Source organism: Naegleria fowleri, assembly GCF_008403515.1.
Source record: "Naegleria fowleri strain ATCC 30894 chromosome Unknown tig63, whole genome shotgun sequence".
NCBI classification, from domain to species: Eukaryota; Heterolobosea; class Eutetramitea; order Acrasida; family Naegleriidae; genus Naegleria; species Naegleria fowleri.
Genome location: NW_025407995.1, coordinates 49,961 through 67,169, shown reverse-complemented (window position 1 = coordinate 67,169; position 17,209 = coordinate 49,961). Strand labels below are relative to the sequence as shown.

The following is a 17,209-nucleotide window of genomic DNA, read 5'->3' as shown; positions in this document are numbered from 1 at the left end:
TATGGTCAATCTCCTGTTCTTCTTTTTACTTTTCCATCTTGTCTGAAATTTCTTCCTCATATTCAGGATTCTTCTTTACAAGAATGACATGATCCATTGTAGAGCTTAATGGTATATATTCCTCGGAAGCAAGTTCAGCTCTTTCTTCGTATTGCAAAACAACTGGTGATTTGTGAGTTTGGAATCCAGTGATCGTTCTTGGCTTACCAGCTTGAGCGACCACATCAACAGCTTGACCCACACGAACGTTTGCAGGAACAGGTTCCAAATTCTCATCAACCAAAATGAGCATTCTTGGATACATGGCTGTTGCAGCTGTATATAAAAGATAGTGATAATTGCTCAAGACAGTACTCTTCATGTCGAGAGCAGTGAAACATAATGCAAGTAAGCCACACAATTGAGATCTGGACAAAATGGAACGATCAGAATAGAAGGGATTCATGGTCACGAGACCCTTACCAGCTGAAAGTAAACCTTGAGCAATTCGTACCACAAACAAGTGATTTTGTTCCTTGGCATAGTAAGACGATAATTGTCTGAGTAATTGAGCAATACGAGCATTATTAGTTCCTGCGCCAATTAAACCTAAAGCAAAGATGGCATTTTGTGACAATTCAACGTCGTTATCGTGTGACAATTTGCTGAGAGTGTCCATGATAGACATTTGTGGATTTGAGACACTCAGCAAGCCCAATCCAAGAGGAACTGCTCTTTTCACTGCAATCTCCGAATATTGAAGCAAGTGGCCAAAAGATCTCACAGCCATTTCAGCTCCCAAATCCTCTCCCATGCTAATAATAGAGATACCCAAAGCAGCAACTCCGTAATAAGAATTCATGAGAGCATCTTCAGTCTTTTCTTCCTTCTTTTCTTGAGAGGCTGGTTGTGAAGATGATGATCCTCCTCCTCCACTACTACTGCTGCTGCTGGTTTGAGAGCCACTCTTTGCTGTGGCTCCTCCAGTACTTGCAGTTGCTCCCTCACCTTCCTTCTTTGAAGGCTTTTCAGGATGTTCTCCACAAATCTTGAGCAATTGTTGAATCTTTAAAACGTTACCTGTTCCACAGTAGGCACAAACTTCAATGGTAAGAGTGGCAAATCGTGCCAACTTGGTGTTACTGCAAACAGTCATCATGGTGGTACACACGGTTTCGACAGCTTCCTGTTGTCCCAAACCCAAGAGACCTAGTCCCAATGCGAGGAATTTGGCCAATGGATGAGTGAGATCCTTTTCACTTCTCTCCAAATAGACTTGAATGATGCAATTGGTCACATCCTCATTCAATGTTCCAACAAAGATCATGCCCAAACTCAAGGCAGTGAACGCAACAACCTCCAGTGGTTGTTCAGCATCAGCAAGAATGGGCATTAACAATTCAAACACATCATTATGACCACTACCAGCATAGGCAATTCCAAGTCCTAAAATGGTGGCCATTCGTACTTCTCGAGAGGCTCCTTCAAGGTAACTTTGAGCGAGACAATAGGCAGCATCGTCTTGCACTCTTAGACCTGCATTCATGATACCTGCTGCCAACAATGCTCCTGCCTTAATGTTGTTATCATTGTTGTCGACATAATTATTCACTTCGTTCAAACCTTCAACGTGATTCCACAAATAAATCATACCCAAAGAGGCCACAGCGCTGAGCATGCCGAGATCCTTATTCTTGTAAATCCAATTTTCCTCTGACTTCATCAACTTGTCAGAGCTGAATGCTGCATTGGCGAATGCATTGACAAAAGAGGTGGCAAGATTTTGACGAGCCGATTCGACGTTTTGTGTCAAGGTGGATCTTGTCTCTGTGAGGTGTGACTTGTAAATATCTTCGGGAGTTTTTGGTTCGAGTGAATCCAATTGTTTGGCCAAATATAAAAAGTATTCACTCAACTTGCTATTACCCATAATGTCCTCCAATTCAAGTGCTTCGTTATCATCAATGTCAATATATTTGTGTTTTTCATCGCTAGGCTTTCCTTCACTGATGGAGAATTTATAGTTTCCTCTACTGAGCATGAATGCAAGTTGTTTCCTCATGAGTGGATCTTCACATGTAAAGAAGGTTGCCTTGATCAATTCAGGATCATTCAATTGCATTGCAATTCGAAGAGCATCTGGGTATTTTTTAAGCTTTTCATAAATACTGTACACAATTTTCAGGGTATCTGTGTTTTCTGGTTCAATAAAATACTTGGAAACACTTGATAAATAGAGACACACACGAGCATAGTTGGTCTCGTCACAATAATCCACAATCTTGGACAACTTTTCAGTCTCAATCAACAAGTCACAAGCTTCAGGCTCCGATGCAGACTTCATGAAATATGGAACAATTTTGTTGACCAATGTGAGAATATCCATAATCTCTTCTGGCTTGAATTCAGTGTCAATGACCATACTGTCATCTCCTGTTTCTTTGATAATTCGTTGTTGCATTTGGATCTTCTCAGAGAGTCTTGCTTGATATTCTTGACCAATTTCTCCAGCAAGAGATCTGACATATTCATGGCCCCATTTATCAAATTCTTCATCATCACCCTCCAACATGTATTTCAAGCAATCACGTTCTCCTTCATTGGCCAAACTCATTCCCAACACGGAGAGAATGTTCGCAAAGAGAATTTTGTTTTCTCTGGGTGTATTTCTTTCGTAAGCTTCCTTCAGAGCAGTATAATGTACTCGAAGGAATTTGAGTGGTTTGGGAATGGTTGTAACAGCAGAAGTCAAACTCTTTTTGAGTTCATCCTTGAGGGACTCTAAACTTGCACGTTGTACCGATGAGGTGGAATTACAAATTTTGCCAACCAATTCTTCAAGATCGTCCTTCAATCGTTGGTCTTCTTCCGATAATTGAGGAGCAGCCAATACAATTTCATCCTTCTTCTTTTGATCTTTTGTGGAGGAGGCTGATGATGTTGTGTTGGATTGGTCTTTGGACATGATGTATTCTTCTATTACTATTGTTTTCCAATATGATGATGTGTTTTCCAATATACGGATCGGGTCGAGTCGATACAACAACAACAATGATGAGCTTAATGTTTCCAATAAAGACCACAACACTCAAGGATCGACTTTTAATTTTTTTTGTGTTTTTGAAAAATTGAAAGAAGGATATTTTTAGTTTTTGTTTCCCGACCTGATTTGATGTGTTGCTCAGCAGACTGCACCGAAATGTAATATCTTTGAAAGGATGATGACGGTTTCTCTCGACTCAATCATTGAGGCCCTGAATCATCATTAGATGAAACATGATTTCACACCTCGTGGAATACTGTTGTTGCAAACACACATGAAAATTATATATATATCATTACATTTCAAAAGCAACAAAAAAATGGAATTAATGTTCTCAAGCGTACGGCATCGTTATGTTGATGATATTATACCTATCGGAAGACACGAGATCAACACAATAATTGTCGATCATTTGTTGACATTGATTCCACACACACAATTAAAAGTTCACCCGCCAACCACTACGAACTCACACCACCAACCGAAAAAAAACACCTATTGCCTTCTTTGTAGGTTACACCTCGCCAGAGCCTCAATTCCCCACACTTTTTCCCAGCCAGCGTCTATTCTTGAAGGCTTTTACTCTCTGCTGCAAAATTCTTCTTTTGCTTCAATAGTTATACAAATATACATTGAAAATTCATCCTCTTTGATTCAACACAAGAGATATATAAAGGGAACATCATCATTCTCCCACAATATTCATCACATTATCAAACACAGGACACGTCAAAGCGGAAACGACTTTTTAAACATCTCTTCCACTCAGAAACAATACGGAACATTTTCCGAGAGAAGCCTTATCTCTTTCTGAAAGCTGCTTGACAACACGCGAGCTTGTTACACGCACATCAGGACATCTATCTCTTTCTGAAGAGATACTTGCATAACACATCATCAATACAACAACGCTTTATAAATCCATGCGAAACTCAAATGAATGGCAGGCGGGTTTTTCAAGTCTACCAAAAAGATTTGAAAGCAGAAAAGCATCGGTTGCATCCTACACTAAAAGAACCTCAGAGTTTATTTCTAACAACAATCAGCTCGCAAATAAGAGAGCATCAGGTTCGAACCTGGACGGTAATCAATCATCAGCATTGCAACAACAACAACAACAACCACAATCAATACAAACTCAGCAATACTTTCTCCTCGCACAGCAAAGACCATCCATAGCAACAAGCAATTTTGAAATGCAAAGCACAATTGGGGGAGCCTCCACGGCACAGCACAACATAAACAACAACACGATGCGGAGATTGAGCAACTTTGAGCGTCATAAACCAAAAAGTACAGTCTCAAAAACATCAACCGGGAGCGACAGAGCAAAAAAGGGAGCCTTCTATGCTGTTGAATCAAATTTGTTCCTGTTCGTAAATTCCTTAAAATTGGAAAAGCCTATGAATAGAGCGTTGTATTTTTTCATTCAATTGATATTCATATGGCAAGCGTTATCTTTAGGAGTCTCTATTGATTTTAATTGGGGAGAATATGGAAGATACTTCTACCATGCCATTGTCACACCAAGAACGTTTGGGTTCCAATTTCTTCCGTATGATGCATTATTTGGAATTGCGATAGCCGCTTTTGTTTTGGACGCATTTGCATTATTCACTCTCTATCTCACCTATAGATCCTTCATCAATGGAAACAAGTACTGGGAAAAAATTAAGGCAAGTGCACGGGTTTCTCTTGCTATCGTTTGCATCATTAGTTTGCCATCCATGTATGTGATGGCTTCCTTTTGGAGATGCGACTACTCCCATACGGTCACACGAGGAGAAGAGACCATGTATGTCCTAAAAAATATCCCCTCAATAGCGTGCTGGTCAGCGATGAATGGAGCCATGGCAGCCGTATCGGTCATTTTCATTGTATTGCAAATTCTAATGACCTCTTTCGCAATGCTCGTTTTCTCAAATACCAGTATTTCTAGCACGTCATTATTTGCAGTGGACACCATGATTCTGAATGCCTCAATTCAAGGTCTCAATCAGATTTTTCTGCTAGCCTCTCAAGTCACTCCAGATATGTATTACTATCTAAGGCCAATCTATTACATGGTAACTTCTTTTTGCTGCTTCTTAATACTTATATGGCAAATGCCTTTTTTGTATAGATATATTAACTCTTTCTATGGAGGATTATTTATTGGACAAGTTGGTATCGGTATCGGATCATTGATCGCCACTCTTGTCAACAATTCTAATGCTTGGGATGTTGGACTCGGACTAACTTTTGGTCCCATTGGAGGACTCATTTTAGGTTTTACAATAGGTTTTGTCGGAGTGGATATTTACACGCGTATTCTCAAAAAGAAAGGTCAAAAATTAATTGAGGGTGTAATGGAGTCACGCAATTTAGGTGACATTTCTGAGAAGGACTTCTTTTATGTGGGAAGATTTGTTAAATTTTCAATGAAATCCAATGATAAGGACCAAGCCACTTGCAACTCCTTCGTACGTCTCCTTGTGAACTACAAGGATCCTGTGCCTACAGAGACTGTAATTACAACAGCTCTATTCATGAAATATGTTCTTGAAAATCAGTCGACAACATTCGTACTAATGCTTTTTAAGAAAGCGGAACGACAAAACAACAACTTTATCACAAGATTTAATATTTTCTTAAGATATAGAGAAATTGAAAGAGTTACATCAACAGGAAGAAATAATTTTGAAATAGATCACATTTTGGATGGAATTTTAAAAAGCTCGAACCTGTTGAGACATTTACAAGTTCGATTTTGGAAGCATGTATCTTCAGGACAAGACATCATCAACACAGTTATGCAAATGGAAGAAATCACTAGAGAGTGTGAACAAATATTCAAAAACTTGATGTTCAATCACCGTGAAAATAAGACTGTTCTGCGAGCTTATGCAAGCTTTTTGGAGGAGTTTTTATTTGAGCCAGTTATTGCGGACGAGTTGTACAACGAAGCAAATATTTTGGAGGAGGAAGAAGCTGAGAAGAGCAAGGATAAAGTCAAAGCAAAAGCCCCTCCAAGGAATGTTCTTGCTCCAAGCATATCCAAAGAAGAACCATTTGAACATTCATTCAAGTCAATGAATGAAGAAGAATTAGCTCATTTAGAATCTGCAAGTCAACACCATGGAGAGAACGATACAGATTCCAAATTGCAGGAGCAATACCGAGCATCCATTAACAAGTTCGAGAGAAATGGCTTTGTCATCATTTTCCTACTTTCATTGGGAGTAATTTCAATTGTGTACATGAGCGTTATTTTTGCCCTTGATTGGTCTTTCAATGGAAGAGTTAACGATGTCCTACAAGTGATCAAGGATATATGCCTGATTGCTCCAATCCCATACACAACGTTGGGTGATGTAAGGCGTATTAATTTAGCTTTAGCAACAACGGGAACGGTGAATAACGATACATATTACGCTCACAAAGCTCAAGTGACACAGTTTACGAAGGATATTGATCAATTCGTTAATACTGCTCGTGGAAACATGTTCACGTTCTCCATGAAAAATAGATTTACGGATGTCGATAAGACATATAATGTAAGTATAATTTTCAATTGCATTTGATTGTTCACACTATTTGTGACAGGTCGCTATCACAAAACTTGAAAATGTCACTGGTCTAGAATTCTATTCCAAAAATGCATCTGCATCCATGATTCTCAATACTTTGGCTTCTGTAATTACCGAAATTACTGCGTTTAACATCTCTTCTTACAACGAGACCTACAAGAATTTTTATTTTTCAATGCTCTATGTGAACCGTATAACATTCACACATGCGATGGAGAGTTTTTATGATCAGGTTATTTCTGATGAACTAAAAACTCAAGAGCATGAAAATCTAATTTCCATTGTGGTGTTTTCCACTTTAACTGGGTTTTTTGTTGTCTATGTTTCCATATATCTAGTATTCATTTGGTATCACGTTAGACAACGAAAATTCGTCTCTGATCTATTCAAAAAAATTCCAAAAATTGAAGTTAATAAGATTGCTCATCATCTTGAGGCCAGCACTGATAACTCTGTGGTATCTCAAAAGACGTATGTGATAACTCCAATAAGATTGATGGTTTTTTGGGTAACACTGATTCTCATTTTCACCACTATTGCTGCCATTCTCATCATGTATGAAGGTCTCTCTCAATTAAGCAATTCAATATTGATAATGAGAAAGCTTAATTACTCAGCCAAGATTTTAATGATCACCCAACGTATGCAATTCAAAACTCAGGAGTTAATTCAACCTGATTATGACATTATTGGAATTGATCGATATCAATTTTACTCTGAGATTGGAGATCACCTAACCGAATTTTCAGAGGATTGGAATGCTCTTAGATATGGCACTAGTGATGACTCATTCTACTCTCTAGGCTCACTTTCCACATCCATTACAGGCATACTCACAAAGTCTGCTCCTAACTGTACTTCCTCAGCGACACACTCCTTAAATTGTATGGGTCTGGATGATGTCGTTAAAGAATATCATGTTCAAATCAGCAAGGCAAGAGAGGATATTTATAGGAATACTTTTTCAAGGGATGTTTTATTGAATGAAATTGATTCCATGTACATTTATGGCAATAAGATTCTTACAGATGTTACATCCATCATTGAGTTGTTGGTCAAATCATTCACAGGTCAGGCAAAGGTAATGGGCGCGGTGTCTGCTGCAATTGCATGCATCTTGCTTTTGCTCATCATTTATTTGCTTTACAGTGCTATTAACAAGTTTTACTCTGAAAATCATCAGCTTAGACTGATGCTCAATCATTTACCAGCCGAAATTTTGGACACAGACAACGACTTGAGAAGCTTTATATTGTACAATTCTCTCAATAGTCATATGAAAAACTTGGAAAAGAATAATCAACAGGATTCGTATGAGAAGGCTATTCTCGAAGCTGCTGTTGCTGGTGCTGCAATCTGCTCCTCGAACGGCTCTATTGACATTTTCAATGAATCTGCTCAAAAGATGTTTGGCTACAGAATTGATGAAGTGATAGGTGTCTCTGTAACAAGCTTATTTTGTCCCGAGAGTAGAAACGCCTTGGAAAATGTTATTAACAACATGAGTATTTCAGCCAAGACGTACGGTGAAAATCTTGTTCTACAAGGCCAGAGAAAAAATAGAACTCTCTTTCCTATTCAAATTAGAATATCAGTCACGAGCATTGATGGAAGAAATATTATTTCATGCTTTATGACAGATCTGACCACCGATCGAGAGCATGATCAAATGTTAGCCGAAGAGAAAAAGAAGAGTGAGTCATTATTGTTGAATATTTTACCAGAGACCATCGCTCATAGGTTGAGCAATGGGGAGACATTTATTGCCGATAATCATGAGGATGTTACTTGTTTGTTTAGTGACTTGGTTGGCTTTGTGGAGATTTCAGCATCCATGTCTGCAACTGAACTCGTGCAAACCTTGAACATTATTATTAATGGTTTTGATTCTTTAATTCCAAAATATCAGCTTGAAAAAATTAAGACAATCGGTATGTTACCTCTTACTTCGAGTTGTAAGATTGATAATTTTTATACTGGCTTTTTTGTGATGGTGCAACCACATCAACTTTTTCTGTGACAACAGGAGAAAAATATTTTTGTGCTGGTGGATTGAAAGTGAGAGCTGATGAAGGTGACAATCATGAAGAACGGGTTTTGAAATTTGCTATGGAAATGTTCAGTGTAGTCTATAATTATAATGTGGATCATCATCAAACATTCAATTTACGAGTGGGAATGCACTGTGGAGCCTTAGTTTCGGGTGTTATTGGAACCTTAAAGTTTGCCTATGATGTAAGTTGATGATTAGTGTAATGACATTATTTTGTATTGTTTAACCATAATCATTTCTTAAATTTATGTCACAGGTATGGGGTGATGCTGTCAATACATCAAGCAGAATGGAATCTACTGGCAAGCCAGGTCGCATTCAAGTAACAACTGCTCTCTACAAGAGATTGCGAGGAAAATATCGATTTGAAAAGTCAAGTGTTTTCGCCAAAGGAAAAGGAGAGCTCGTTACGTATTTGCTTGATGAAAAATATTATCAGAATACGTCACCAGAGGCACCAGCATTGGAGGCATCAAATCATTTAAGACAACACATTGCAGTGAATAGCATTTCACCATCAGATGATGATTTATCTGAAAAGAACTTTACCTCAGACGAAGAAGAAAATGGTAACAATATCAAGAGAGCAACTCCTCCACTTTCTCAACAACCAGTAATGAGCCCATTGGTTGGTATTATTCGATCTGGCTCAACCTCATCTCTCGCTGATAAACAAGGAGGAGCCAAAGACACAAATAGCGTCGACTCGAGAGAAGAGACCACAAGTGACACTGGCGGAAGCAACAGTTTCAGAAAAGTTCAACGAGGTCGCGCCACCTCCCTGCGAGGAACAAGCAATGAAATTAGAGAGCTACTTCTCAAGAACACTGCGGCAGCAACGACCACTTCCTCCACTCTTGGATCACCCAGCAGCCCCTCCTCAGAGAAAAAGGTCCATCTCACAGCTGAAATATTGAGATCATTATCAGAACAAAACGAACATGAGGACCGTGCTTCGAATCCAACGGAACGGCCAACTTCTATAAAGCTGCAACCTATCCAAACAGCATTACTGGAAAGAAAGAATAGCATTGCGAGTACTGGTTCTTCCTCGTCTTCCACAACCATCGAAACGATGAGACTCGGCAAATCCACACACGCTCTTGTTTCCGATTCATCACAAGTGAAGAAAGCATTTCCAACAGGTGCCTCCTTTTGTGCAAATATTAATGCTGCTGTGACGGCCTCTTCGTCCTTTACAGGTAATTTGTTGCATTCAGCGAGTATGATGTCGACTCAACACGGCCGACCACCTACTCCACATGCGAACTGCTCTGACAATGAAGATGATGAATTAGTTAGAACCGAAGAGGAAGAGAACAACTATAGTGGTGATGAAACAGATCAAGTACCACCACAATCATCGTCACCATCTCCACCACCACCAGAAAATAGTGTCTCTGAAAACGGAGGCAAGTCAGAGGTTAATGCTCGTCCAATTCCCCTTAGAACTCACCTCAAGGAATGAGAGGGTAGTTTTGACATTTTAAATCTCACCCCTACAACTCAAAGGCAAAACCTCTCTCAGGTGCACAGTTCGAGTCAATTCGAGTGACAATAAATTCTCCTTTTATTCAGATATAAGAACAAATGAATTTCTTCTCCAGAATTTTCCTTGGAGGTCCTTGTTAAAACCAACTTTGAATTCGTTTGGATTTGAATCATATGTAATGACAGCAGCGGAGAGGATGCCGCTCTCACTCTCCGATCAAAAAAGCAAAACAGGATGAGAGAATGAAAAATTCCAATTTTATAAAAAATTTTACAAACGGATCGTTTCTCCGTACACTGTGCTCAGTTGCATTTCAATACCTGCTCTCGGGAAACAAAATAACAACAATTTAACACTTGAGAGACTCTTTTTTGATCATTCAACAACAAGAATTATCATAGATTGATTCTTTTTAGTGTAATTACAAACATATGATGAATTCAGCAGCATCATCATCTCCAACTTTATTTGAAAAGTTTTGGAAACAGTATTTTGAGGAGGTTCCTGAAGTAGTGGCCTTCGGAGTCTATCCCTTTGTCGTTCAATTACTTTCGTATTGGTTGATCAATTTGCCGTTTATTGTGTATCAATATGGAAAGGTGGAACAACAACAAAAATCAAGACAACAACATCAATCCTCAGCAACCTCGTCACCATTGACAGATTCTTCCGAAGTTGAAAAAGAGAACTCCTCTCCCAAGGGCACGTCGTTTTTTGCAAATAGTTTGATTCAAAAATATGTTTCCTTTTTAGATCATTATCTCATCAATCCAGATCATGCTCCCATTGATTCTGAATTCTTTTCAAGAATTTTATGGCATGTTACGAAATTACATTTTCTGGTGGCCCTTCCATTGAGTGTTATCATGTCACTTGTTGCTGAACCAGTGTTTGACAGAAGTTATGAATCCTTAGCATCAACCTCTCTTTTCAGTGTCTTGTTTCATTTTCTAGTTTTCATTATTTGTGACGAGGTGTTGTTTTTTATCTTGCATTATGCCTTTCACAAAGTTTCCTTCCTTTACAAACATATTCATTATTTTCATCATGAATTGAGATATACCGTGAGTGTGGGTTGTGAGTACGCTCATCCATTGGAATTTTTGTTTGGAAATATCGTTCCAGTGTTGTTGGGACCCTTCTTGATGAGAACTCATTTGATTTGGTATTTGGTGTGGATTGCCTACAAGTTGTTAGAAACCAGTTATGTACACTCTGGTTTTGATTTCAAATTGTTTGGCTATTTGCAATTTGGAACGAATGAACACGCATATCATCATAGTCACTATCAAGATGCATATGGATCTTGGTATGGATTTATGGACATGATGTTTGGAACCATGAATCACTTTAAGGAATACTCAAAAAAGAAAAAGCTCAAATAGATAAGGAGTCTCTTTTTTAAAGTTGTGACTAGTAGAAATCATGCAAGTAATGGCATGACAACAATGGATCTTTTCACAAGAATTTATGTTTAAAGATATAATCGAAATTTGCGTGGCGAGAAATCCCAAAATATTTTTAGCGCAGACTTCCCATCTTGGCGAACACTATAAATATCATTCACACTTGAAAATCTTTAACTTTCAAAAAGAAATGTTCAAATTTTATGACCTGACCATTGTGACTGTTGCAGAAAGTAGCAGCAAGAACAACAACAATAACGATCCAGACCAAATACAGCCCCATGAAAGGCTGGAACAAAAAATGCAATCCAATAAAGAGAAAAAGTAAAGAATTTGTAAATACATGTACATAAAGAAATGTAAATAAATTGAATGTCATCACACAATATCTTGTCAACTTGTTCACTGATATACATCATTTGAAATGCTTTATAGGTCATTTGGAAAGACAGAGACATCGATGGGAGTATAAATGACAATCACCACTCCCTTAATTTACCATTAAAGTTGTGAATCAAGCAAATTTCTTCAGATCTCCACTACTCAATAAACGTCAACCCTGACAAACCCAGCCCATCTGGGTTCATTAAAGCATTATTAATAAGATCCATTTGCAATAATCTCAATTTGGACCACAATGCCTCATCAACTTGAGACCTTTTCCAGCATTGTGAACCTTTCTTGAAAATCTGATAAATCAGATTAAGTTTCAAACCCTCGTGTTGCTTACAATAACAAAAAAACTTGTATTCAAATAACAATATTAAATTGTTTCAAACGTAGGCGAAATTGATCCCCGAACTGCTTCATCTTCTAATCAATTGGTTCCTATCTCCATTGTTGAAACTGTTTTATTCTCCAACACAACCAATTCCATAACAACAACATTCACAAAATGGTCTTTCCCAACTCTGAAACAACCGAAGTTGTCGTTGATCAAAACTTTGCAGCTGAAGTAAACTTCAACCGAATTATTCGTGAACTGATCAAGGAAGGTGATATTGATGAGAAAACTCAAGAGATCAATCCAGAACGTTTATTGGCATGTTTGAAATCGTTGTTTTATGCTCCGGATTCATGGAATCGTCATGGACTCACTCAAGAAGGAACTCATCGTTTGGTACAACGTTTTGGACAACAAAAAATTCAACTCGGAACGAAGGATTACTTGAAGAGCGATTTGGTGGTGGTTTATTGGGGGTCTTCGAAAGCTGCCAAATGTGTGGAGGTGGTCTATATGAATGAGTAGTGGTAAGAATAATCCGTTGAGTCAATAATTCTGGTCATTATCATGTGGTTCGTGAAGAACATGATGATCATGAGCTCATTCTGTTGTTGTAACAAATTAGTTGTTTGTTGTAAATATATTGAACTTTTTTCGGTCATCTGACTTGAATTTTTGAACGTTTCATGAGAGGAGTCTTCATCATGAGGATTAGAAATAGCACGAAATAGCATTAATTAAATCGATTCGATCAACCGTTCAAGACAATCAAAATGGAGAAACACACTCAATAACTTTTAAGGGATTAGAATGAAATGATTCCAAAATCTTTGTGAACACCAAACACGGTATTCCAATAGCCAAAAAAAACCTCATGAACAGAGCTTCCACGTTCTGAACGCTCACCATTGGACGGCTCAAAAGCATTGGAGGCGAAATTCAATATCACGTTGATTTTAGAAAGATGTCTTCGAAAGCATACTTGCCTTGTAAAGAAATATTTTTGAAGGCTCCTGTTGTGAAGGTTCGGTGAAAGTTGGTGAGGTCAGGGTTTAGAAAAAAAAAGACGAATAACCGTTTGTGCTGCCACTTCATTGCAGTTCCTTCTTTGAGGAATAGAAAAAACTGTCAAACGATAGTTGGAGTGTTTAATCTCTCGGAGATCTTGAATTATCATCATCCTCCGAGGTACTTGATTGGATCCTATCAATTTGTATATTAGGTCAATAGTTTCATTCAGATCTATGTGTGTGGTCGGGTTTGTGGAGTGCTTCAAGTATGAATCAGACCCTCATCATCATGTCTAGAGTAAGGAGTACCCACCTAGCCCTTCTTGTTGTTTTCCAACTACTCCTCTCAATAACGACACTCTTTCACGCCGTTCCCTTGGTCCATGCCGCTACCTCATCATCAATACACAATTTTCAATCGCATCACTATGAATTACATGCCTTATTAAGAAAAACCAGAGGATGGTTGAAACATCCACTCATGAATCATACCAACACTTCCACAACTCCTCTCTCTTCCACCAACTCCTACTCCCTTCAAGTGGACTTTAAAGTCCATTCACGAAGTCCTCACATTTCCTTCCAAAAGAATCATAAGGCAATTCCCTTGTATAAGGGTCGTGCTCTTGTTTCATTGATGGAACCTTCTCCCTCATCGACACCTTCTTCTTCTTCTTTTGCTCATAACAGTCCTTCCTCGGCCGAGGAGCACATACGACTCGTTGCTGTTTCAAGCCTTCTCTCAGAGGCCCTCTACTTTGATTCCCAAATGAATTCCTATACACGAGTGCGTTTTGAGCCAACAACTGCCGAACAAAAGGGCCACCAAATTTCCGTTTATCCCTCTCCAGTAGAGTTCAACTCTCTACTAAAGTCCATTCTCGATACAAATCATTACATACCTGAACAGGTTCCAATCTATGACGAAGCTGCGGACCGATTATGTCCTGTTGAATATTTCGATCGATATGTTGTCTTTTTTGAACACTCCCATTACTTGCTATGTATGAAGAAGGAGAAGGATACAACCGCTTCTTCTGTCTCTCCTCGTTTACTGTCGATGAATGGTGTGGCCAGGACACGAAAGAATTCTCTCATGAATTTAAAGTACATTATTGGGCAAGAGTTTACAGTGGACATTGCATCCATGTCGTTGCGGAGAGGTGAACTGGGTCAGCTCAACAATGCAAGAACAAGAGGTGGCAGCAACCTTAATCGATCGTCGCGAAATGACAATGGCAACAACATAATGTCGCTCTATACAGAATCACCTCTCATTCAAGAAGAGTTGAAAGCCATGAAAACACAATCCACTTCTGAGAGCCTTAATAGAATTAGTCGTGCTGGAGTATTGGAAGCCTCACCTCAGTTGGAAGACTATTTTCCAAAGACGAAAGTTCAACTCGTCGAAAAATCCTCCTCTGAGAAGGGATTGTTGCAATCCGAACAGTATACATCACCTGCCAAATCATACTTTTTCCATTTGGACTCTATTGCATGTTTATTGCCATGGTTGAAGGACTCTAAAAAGTGTTCGCAACAAAACAGCATGCGAGAGCAACGAGCGTTGGATGAAAGCAAGAGAAAAGTTTGTGTCTTCTTACACGGAGCAGGACAGTGGCCCAGCGATAGTAAGTATTTCGTTTTGAAAAGTGCAACATTTCAAGCTTACAAATGCTAATCAACAACTATCGTGTTGTTATGATGACTGTCGACTCACAGAGGGAGAACCTATTAATTATGATTTTGAAAATTATTGGGGACCTGTTTCACATTACACACCTCAATGTTCTGAACGATGGTTCATTCGAGAGGAGACAAAATATCGTGGTTGGGATAACTTGGAATTGCAAAAAAGTTATTGTGACATATTACTCATGAAACAAAAGGGAAAAGTCACACCATCCGAGGTAGTGAAGAATGTCATTATTTATGCTCACTCGATGGGTAATTTAATTTTAGCTGCAGCAATCAAGAATGGAGTTTGTAGCTTGGATAAGGAGAGTGTTTCGTGGTACGATTTAATGGGTCCCCTTAGGGGCAGTCCTGCTGCCAACATGCTTGATACTGTGTGTGGTATGTTATTTCTTCATTGGTTCTACTTTTATGTTCTTACACTACTCTGTTCAAACAAAATGTAATTACATGTCATGTACATTATTGCATAACACAAGCTCAAGACGACTGGAATGTCAAACGAATTTTAGCCGCAAAAGGTGGTTACTGCATGTCAGACTCGATGAAAATGTACCCCACCTATGAATCGCTTCACACCAACTACTCTGGATTGTCCGACATTCAGAAGGTGGCAAAGAATATATCACTGGTCAAATGTGTGGAACCAGTAGCTATGGATTAAACTCAATGTACAGCGCTCCACTGGAATTACTGAGTAAGCTTGTTAATTATGGAGAATTGAATGACGGCTTGGTACCCTACAGTTCATGTGTCGTGGATAAAGATGCTCCATTCTCAGAGTCGTATGAAGATACCTTCTACAGAACAGCCGCCAATCATGTGGATGGAACGTGTAAGTCGGGTGATTCATGGTTTGGACCTACAAAACCATGTTCTTTCTTTATCAATAAAACGTAAAAAGGGGCCATGAGTTTGCATAATGATACTACTACTTGGATCACAAATAATTCGATGACATTTTTTATGGTTAAAAAAGTACTTCTCTATTTGAGCTTCTTCTTGTTTGAGGTCAACAACTGGGTCGATTTCAATTAATTTGAAAATTTGTGGTTGTTGAGGTTAATTGTTGTAAAGTATTCATGGCGCCAAAATTTTACAAAAAAATGTCGCTCGAAGAAATTAAAGATGTCCTCAAAGATAATCTCGAAAAGAGAGGTGTATTGAACAAGATCCGAGCGAATTTGAGGGCTGAAATTTTTAAAGCGTTTGAACAATCGGAGGATCCTGCAAATACATCATTGTCTGAACCACAGGCTGAATTTTGGTTGAAGAAAGAACAACTTAGGCCTCAACCTTCGGAGATGCAATTTCTCATCAATGAATTAATCATTGAGTATTTGGAATACAATCATTTTGATTATAGTGCATCGGTGTTTAAAAAAGAATGCAATCAACCTGAGGAGAGGTTTGATCATCGATTCTTGGCACATGAATTAAATTTACGAACAACCTATGAAGAAATTGAGGAAGAAGAAGAACATCAAGAAACAATTCCATTGTTGTTTAAAATTATTCACAAATTGAGAAATGAAAATATCAATGAAAAGAGAGCGAATATCAATCAGCAAGCAAGTAAGACACGAAGTGAGGTGAAACAAGCTCCAAAAAAAAGTTCAGGGAGTATTGGAAACGAAGAAACCAATTTTACAAATACATTCACCACCTGCATCAGCTGTCTCAACGAAAATCCAATTCAGCAGTAATAACAACAATAATGGGAATGTAGCATTTCAACCCTCATCGAATGGAATACCTAAAAAACTCAAACAAATTCTTGTCAATGATCTAGATTGTAGCTCAATTTCGACAAGTACTGATGATTCCTCCACCTTCACAGCAAATAATGCAAGAGGAGGAATGGATCCTTTCGCAGCAAAAAAAGTGAGTGACATTTTACAAAACTCGAACAAGCTTTCAAAATTGCAACCCCAACAACGAAAAGCTAATGAAGCTCCGGTGCAACCTCAGAAAAGTTCTCGAGTATTTAAACCTCAGAAAAATCGGCCTGATACTCACACTGATTTTGATGTGGCATGTACAGATGTGAGCTCCTTGTCATCGTGCGACAACAACTCTGAATTCGAAATTGGACCTCCCCCAAAGAATAAGAACATTTCGAGTGGACTTCCTCCTCCGTTTAAAGCCTTCAATGATTCCTCCATGACGACTATGGAAGAATCCACAGAGCTCGTGTACAGCAATCAAAACCATCGTTGATAAATTATTGTAATTAGT

The 17,209-nt window shown here is 38.6% G+C and overlaps 6 protein-coding genes across 6 annotated transcripts; 5 read left to right on the top strand and 1 right to left on the bottom strand.

The window, feature by feature from the left end:
* Window positions 1-25: 25 nt before the first annotated feature.
* Window positions 26-2,944, bottom strand: FDP41_008657 (uncharacterized protein; the record flags this gene model as incomplete). Its single annotated transcript, XM_044712534.1, has 1 exon — window positions 26-2,944. The coding sequence occupies one exon, from the start codon at window positions 2,942-2,944 to the stop codon at window positions 26-28; it is 2,919 nt and encodes a 972-aa protein (XP_044557706.1).
* Window positions 2,945-3,945: 1,001 nt separating this feature from the next.
* Window positions 3,946-10,112, top strand: FDP41_008656 (uncharacterized protein; the record flags this gene model as incomplete). The annotated part of the gene is made up of 4 exons (XM_044712533.1): window positions 3,946-6,558; window positions 6,608-8,522; window positions 8,618-8,826; window positions 8,901-10,112. 4 exons carry the CDS (start codon window positions 3,946-3,948, stop codon window positions 10,110-10,112), a joined length of 5,949 nt encoding a protein of 1,982 aa, XP_044557705.1.
* Window positions 10,113-10,567: 455 nt separating this feature from the next.
* Window positions 10,568-11,521, top strand: FDP41_008655 (uncharacterized protein; the record flags this gene model as incomplete). The annotated part of the gene is made up of 1 exon (XM_044712532.1): window positions 10,568-11,521. The coding sequence occupies one exon, from the start codon at window positions 10,568-10,570 to the stop codon at window positions 11,519-11,521; it is 954 nt and encodes a 317-aa protein (XP_044557704.1).
* A 916-nt stretch (window positions 11,522-12,437) lies between these two features.
* FDP41_008654 (uncharacterized protein) lies at window positions 12,438-12,791 on the top strand (the record flags this gene model as incomplete). The annotated part of the gene is made up of 1 exon (XM_044712531.1): window positions 12,438-12,791. The coding sequence occupies one exon, from the start codon at window positions 12,438-12,440 to the stop codon at window positions 12,789-12,791; it is 354 nt and encodes a 117-aa protein (XP_044557703.1).
* A 774-nt stretch (window positions 12,792-13,565) lies between these two features.
* FDP41_008653 (uncharacterized protein) lies at window positions 13,566-16,009 on the top strand (the record flags this gene model as incomplete). The annotated part of the gene is made up of 5 exons (XM_044712530.1): window positions 13,566-14,907; window positions 14,999-15,352; window positions 15,451-15,492; window positions 15,579-15,806; window positions 15,876-16,009. The coding sequence occupies 5 exons, from the start codon at window positions 13,566-13,568 to the stop codon at window positions 16,007-16,009; spliced, it is 2,100 nt and encodes a 699-aa protein (XP_044557702.1).
* A 68-nt stretch (window positions 16,010-16,077) lies between these two features.
* Window positions 16,078-17,191, top strand: FDP41_008652 (uncharacterized protein; the record flags this gene model as incomplete). The annotated part of the gene is made up of 2 exons (XM_044712529.1): window positions 16,078-16,546; window positions 16,647-17,191. The coding sequence occupies 2 exons, from the start codon at window positions 16,078-16,080 to the stop codon at window positions 17,189-17,191; spliced, it is 1,014 nt and encodes a 337-aa protein (XP_044557701.1).
* Between the last annotated feature and the right edge of the window lie 18 nt (window positions 17,192-17,209).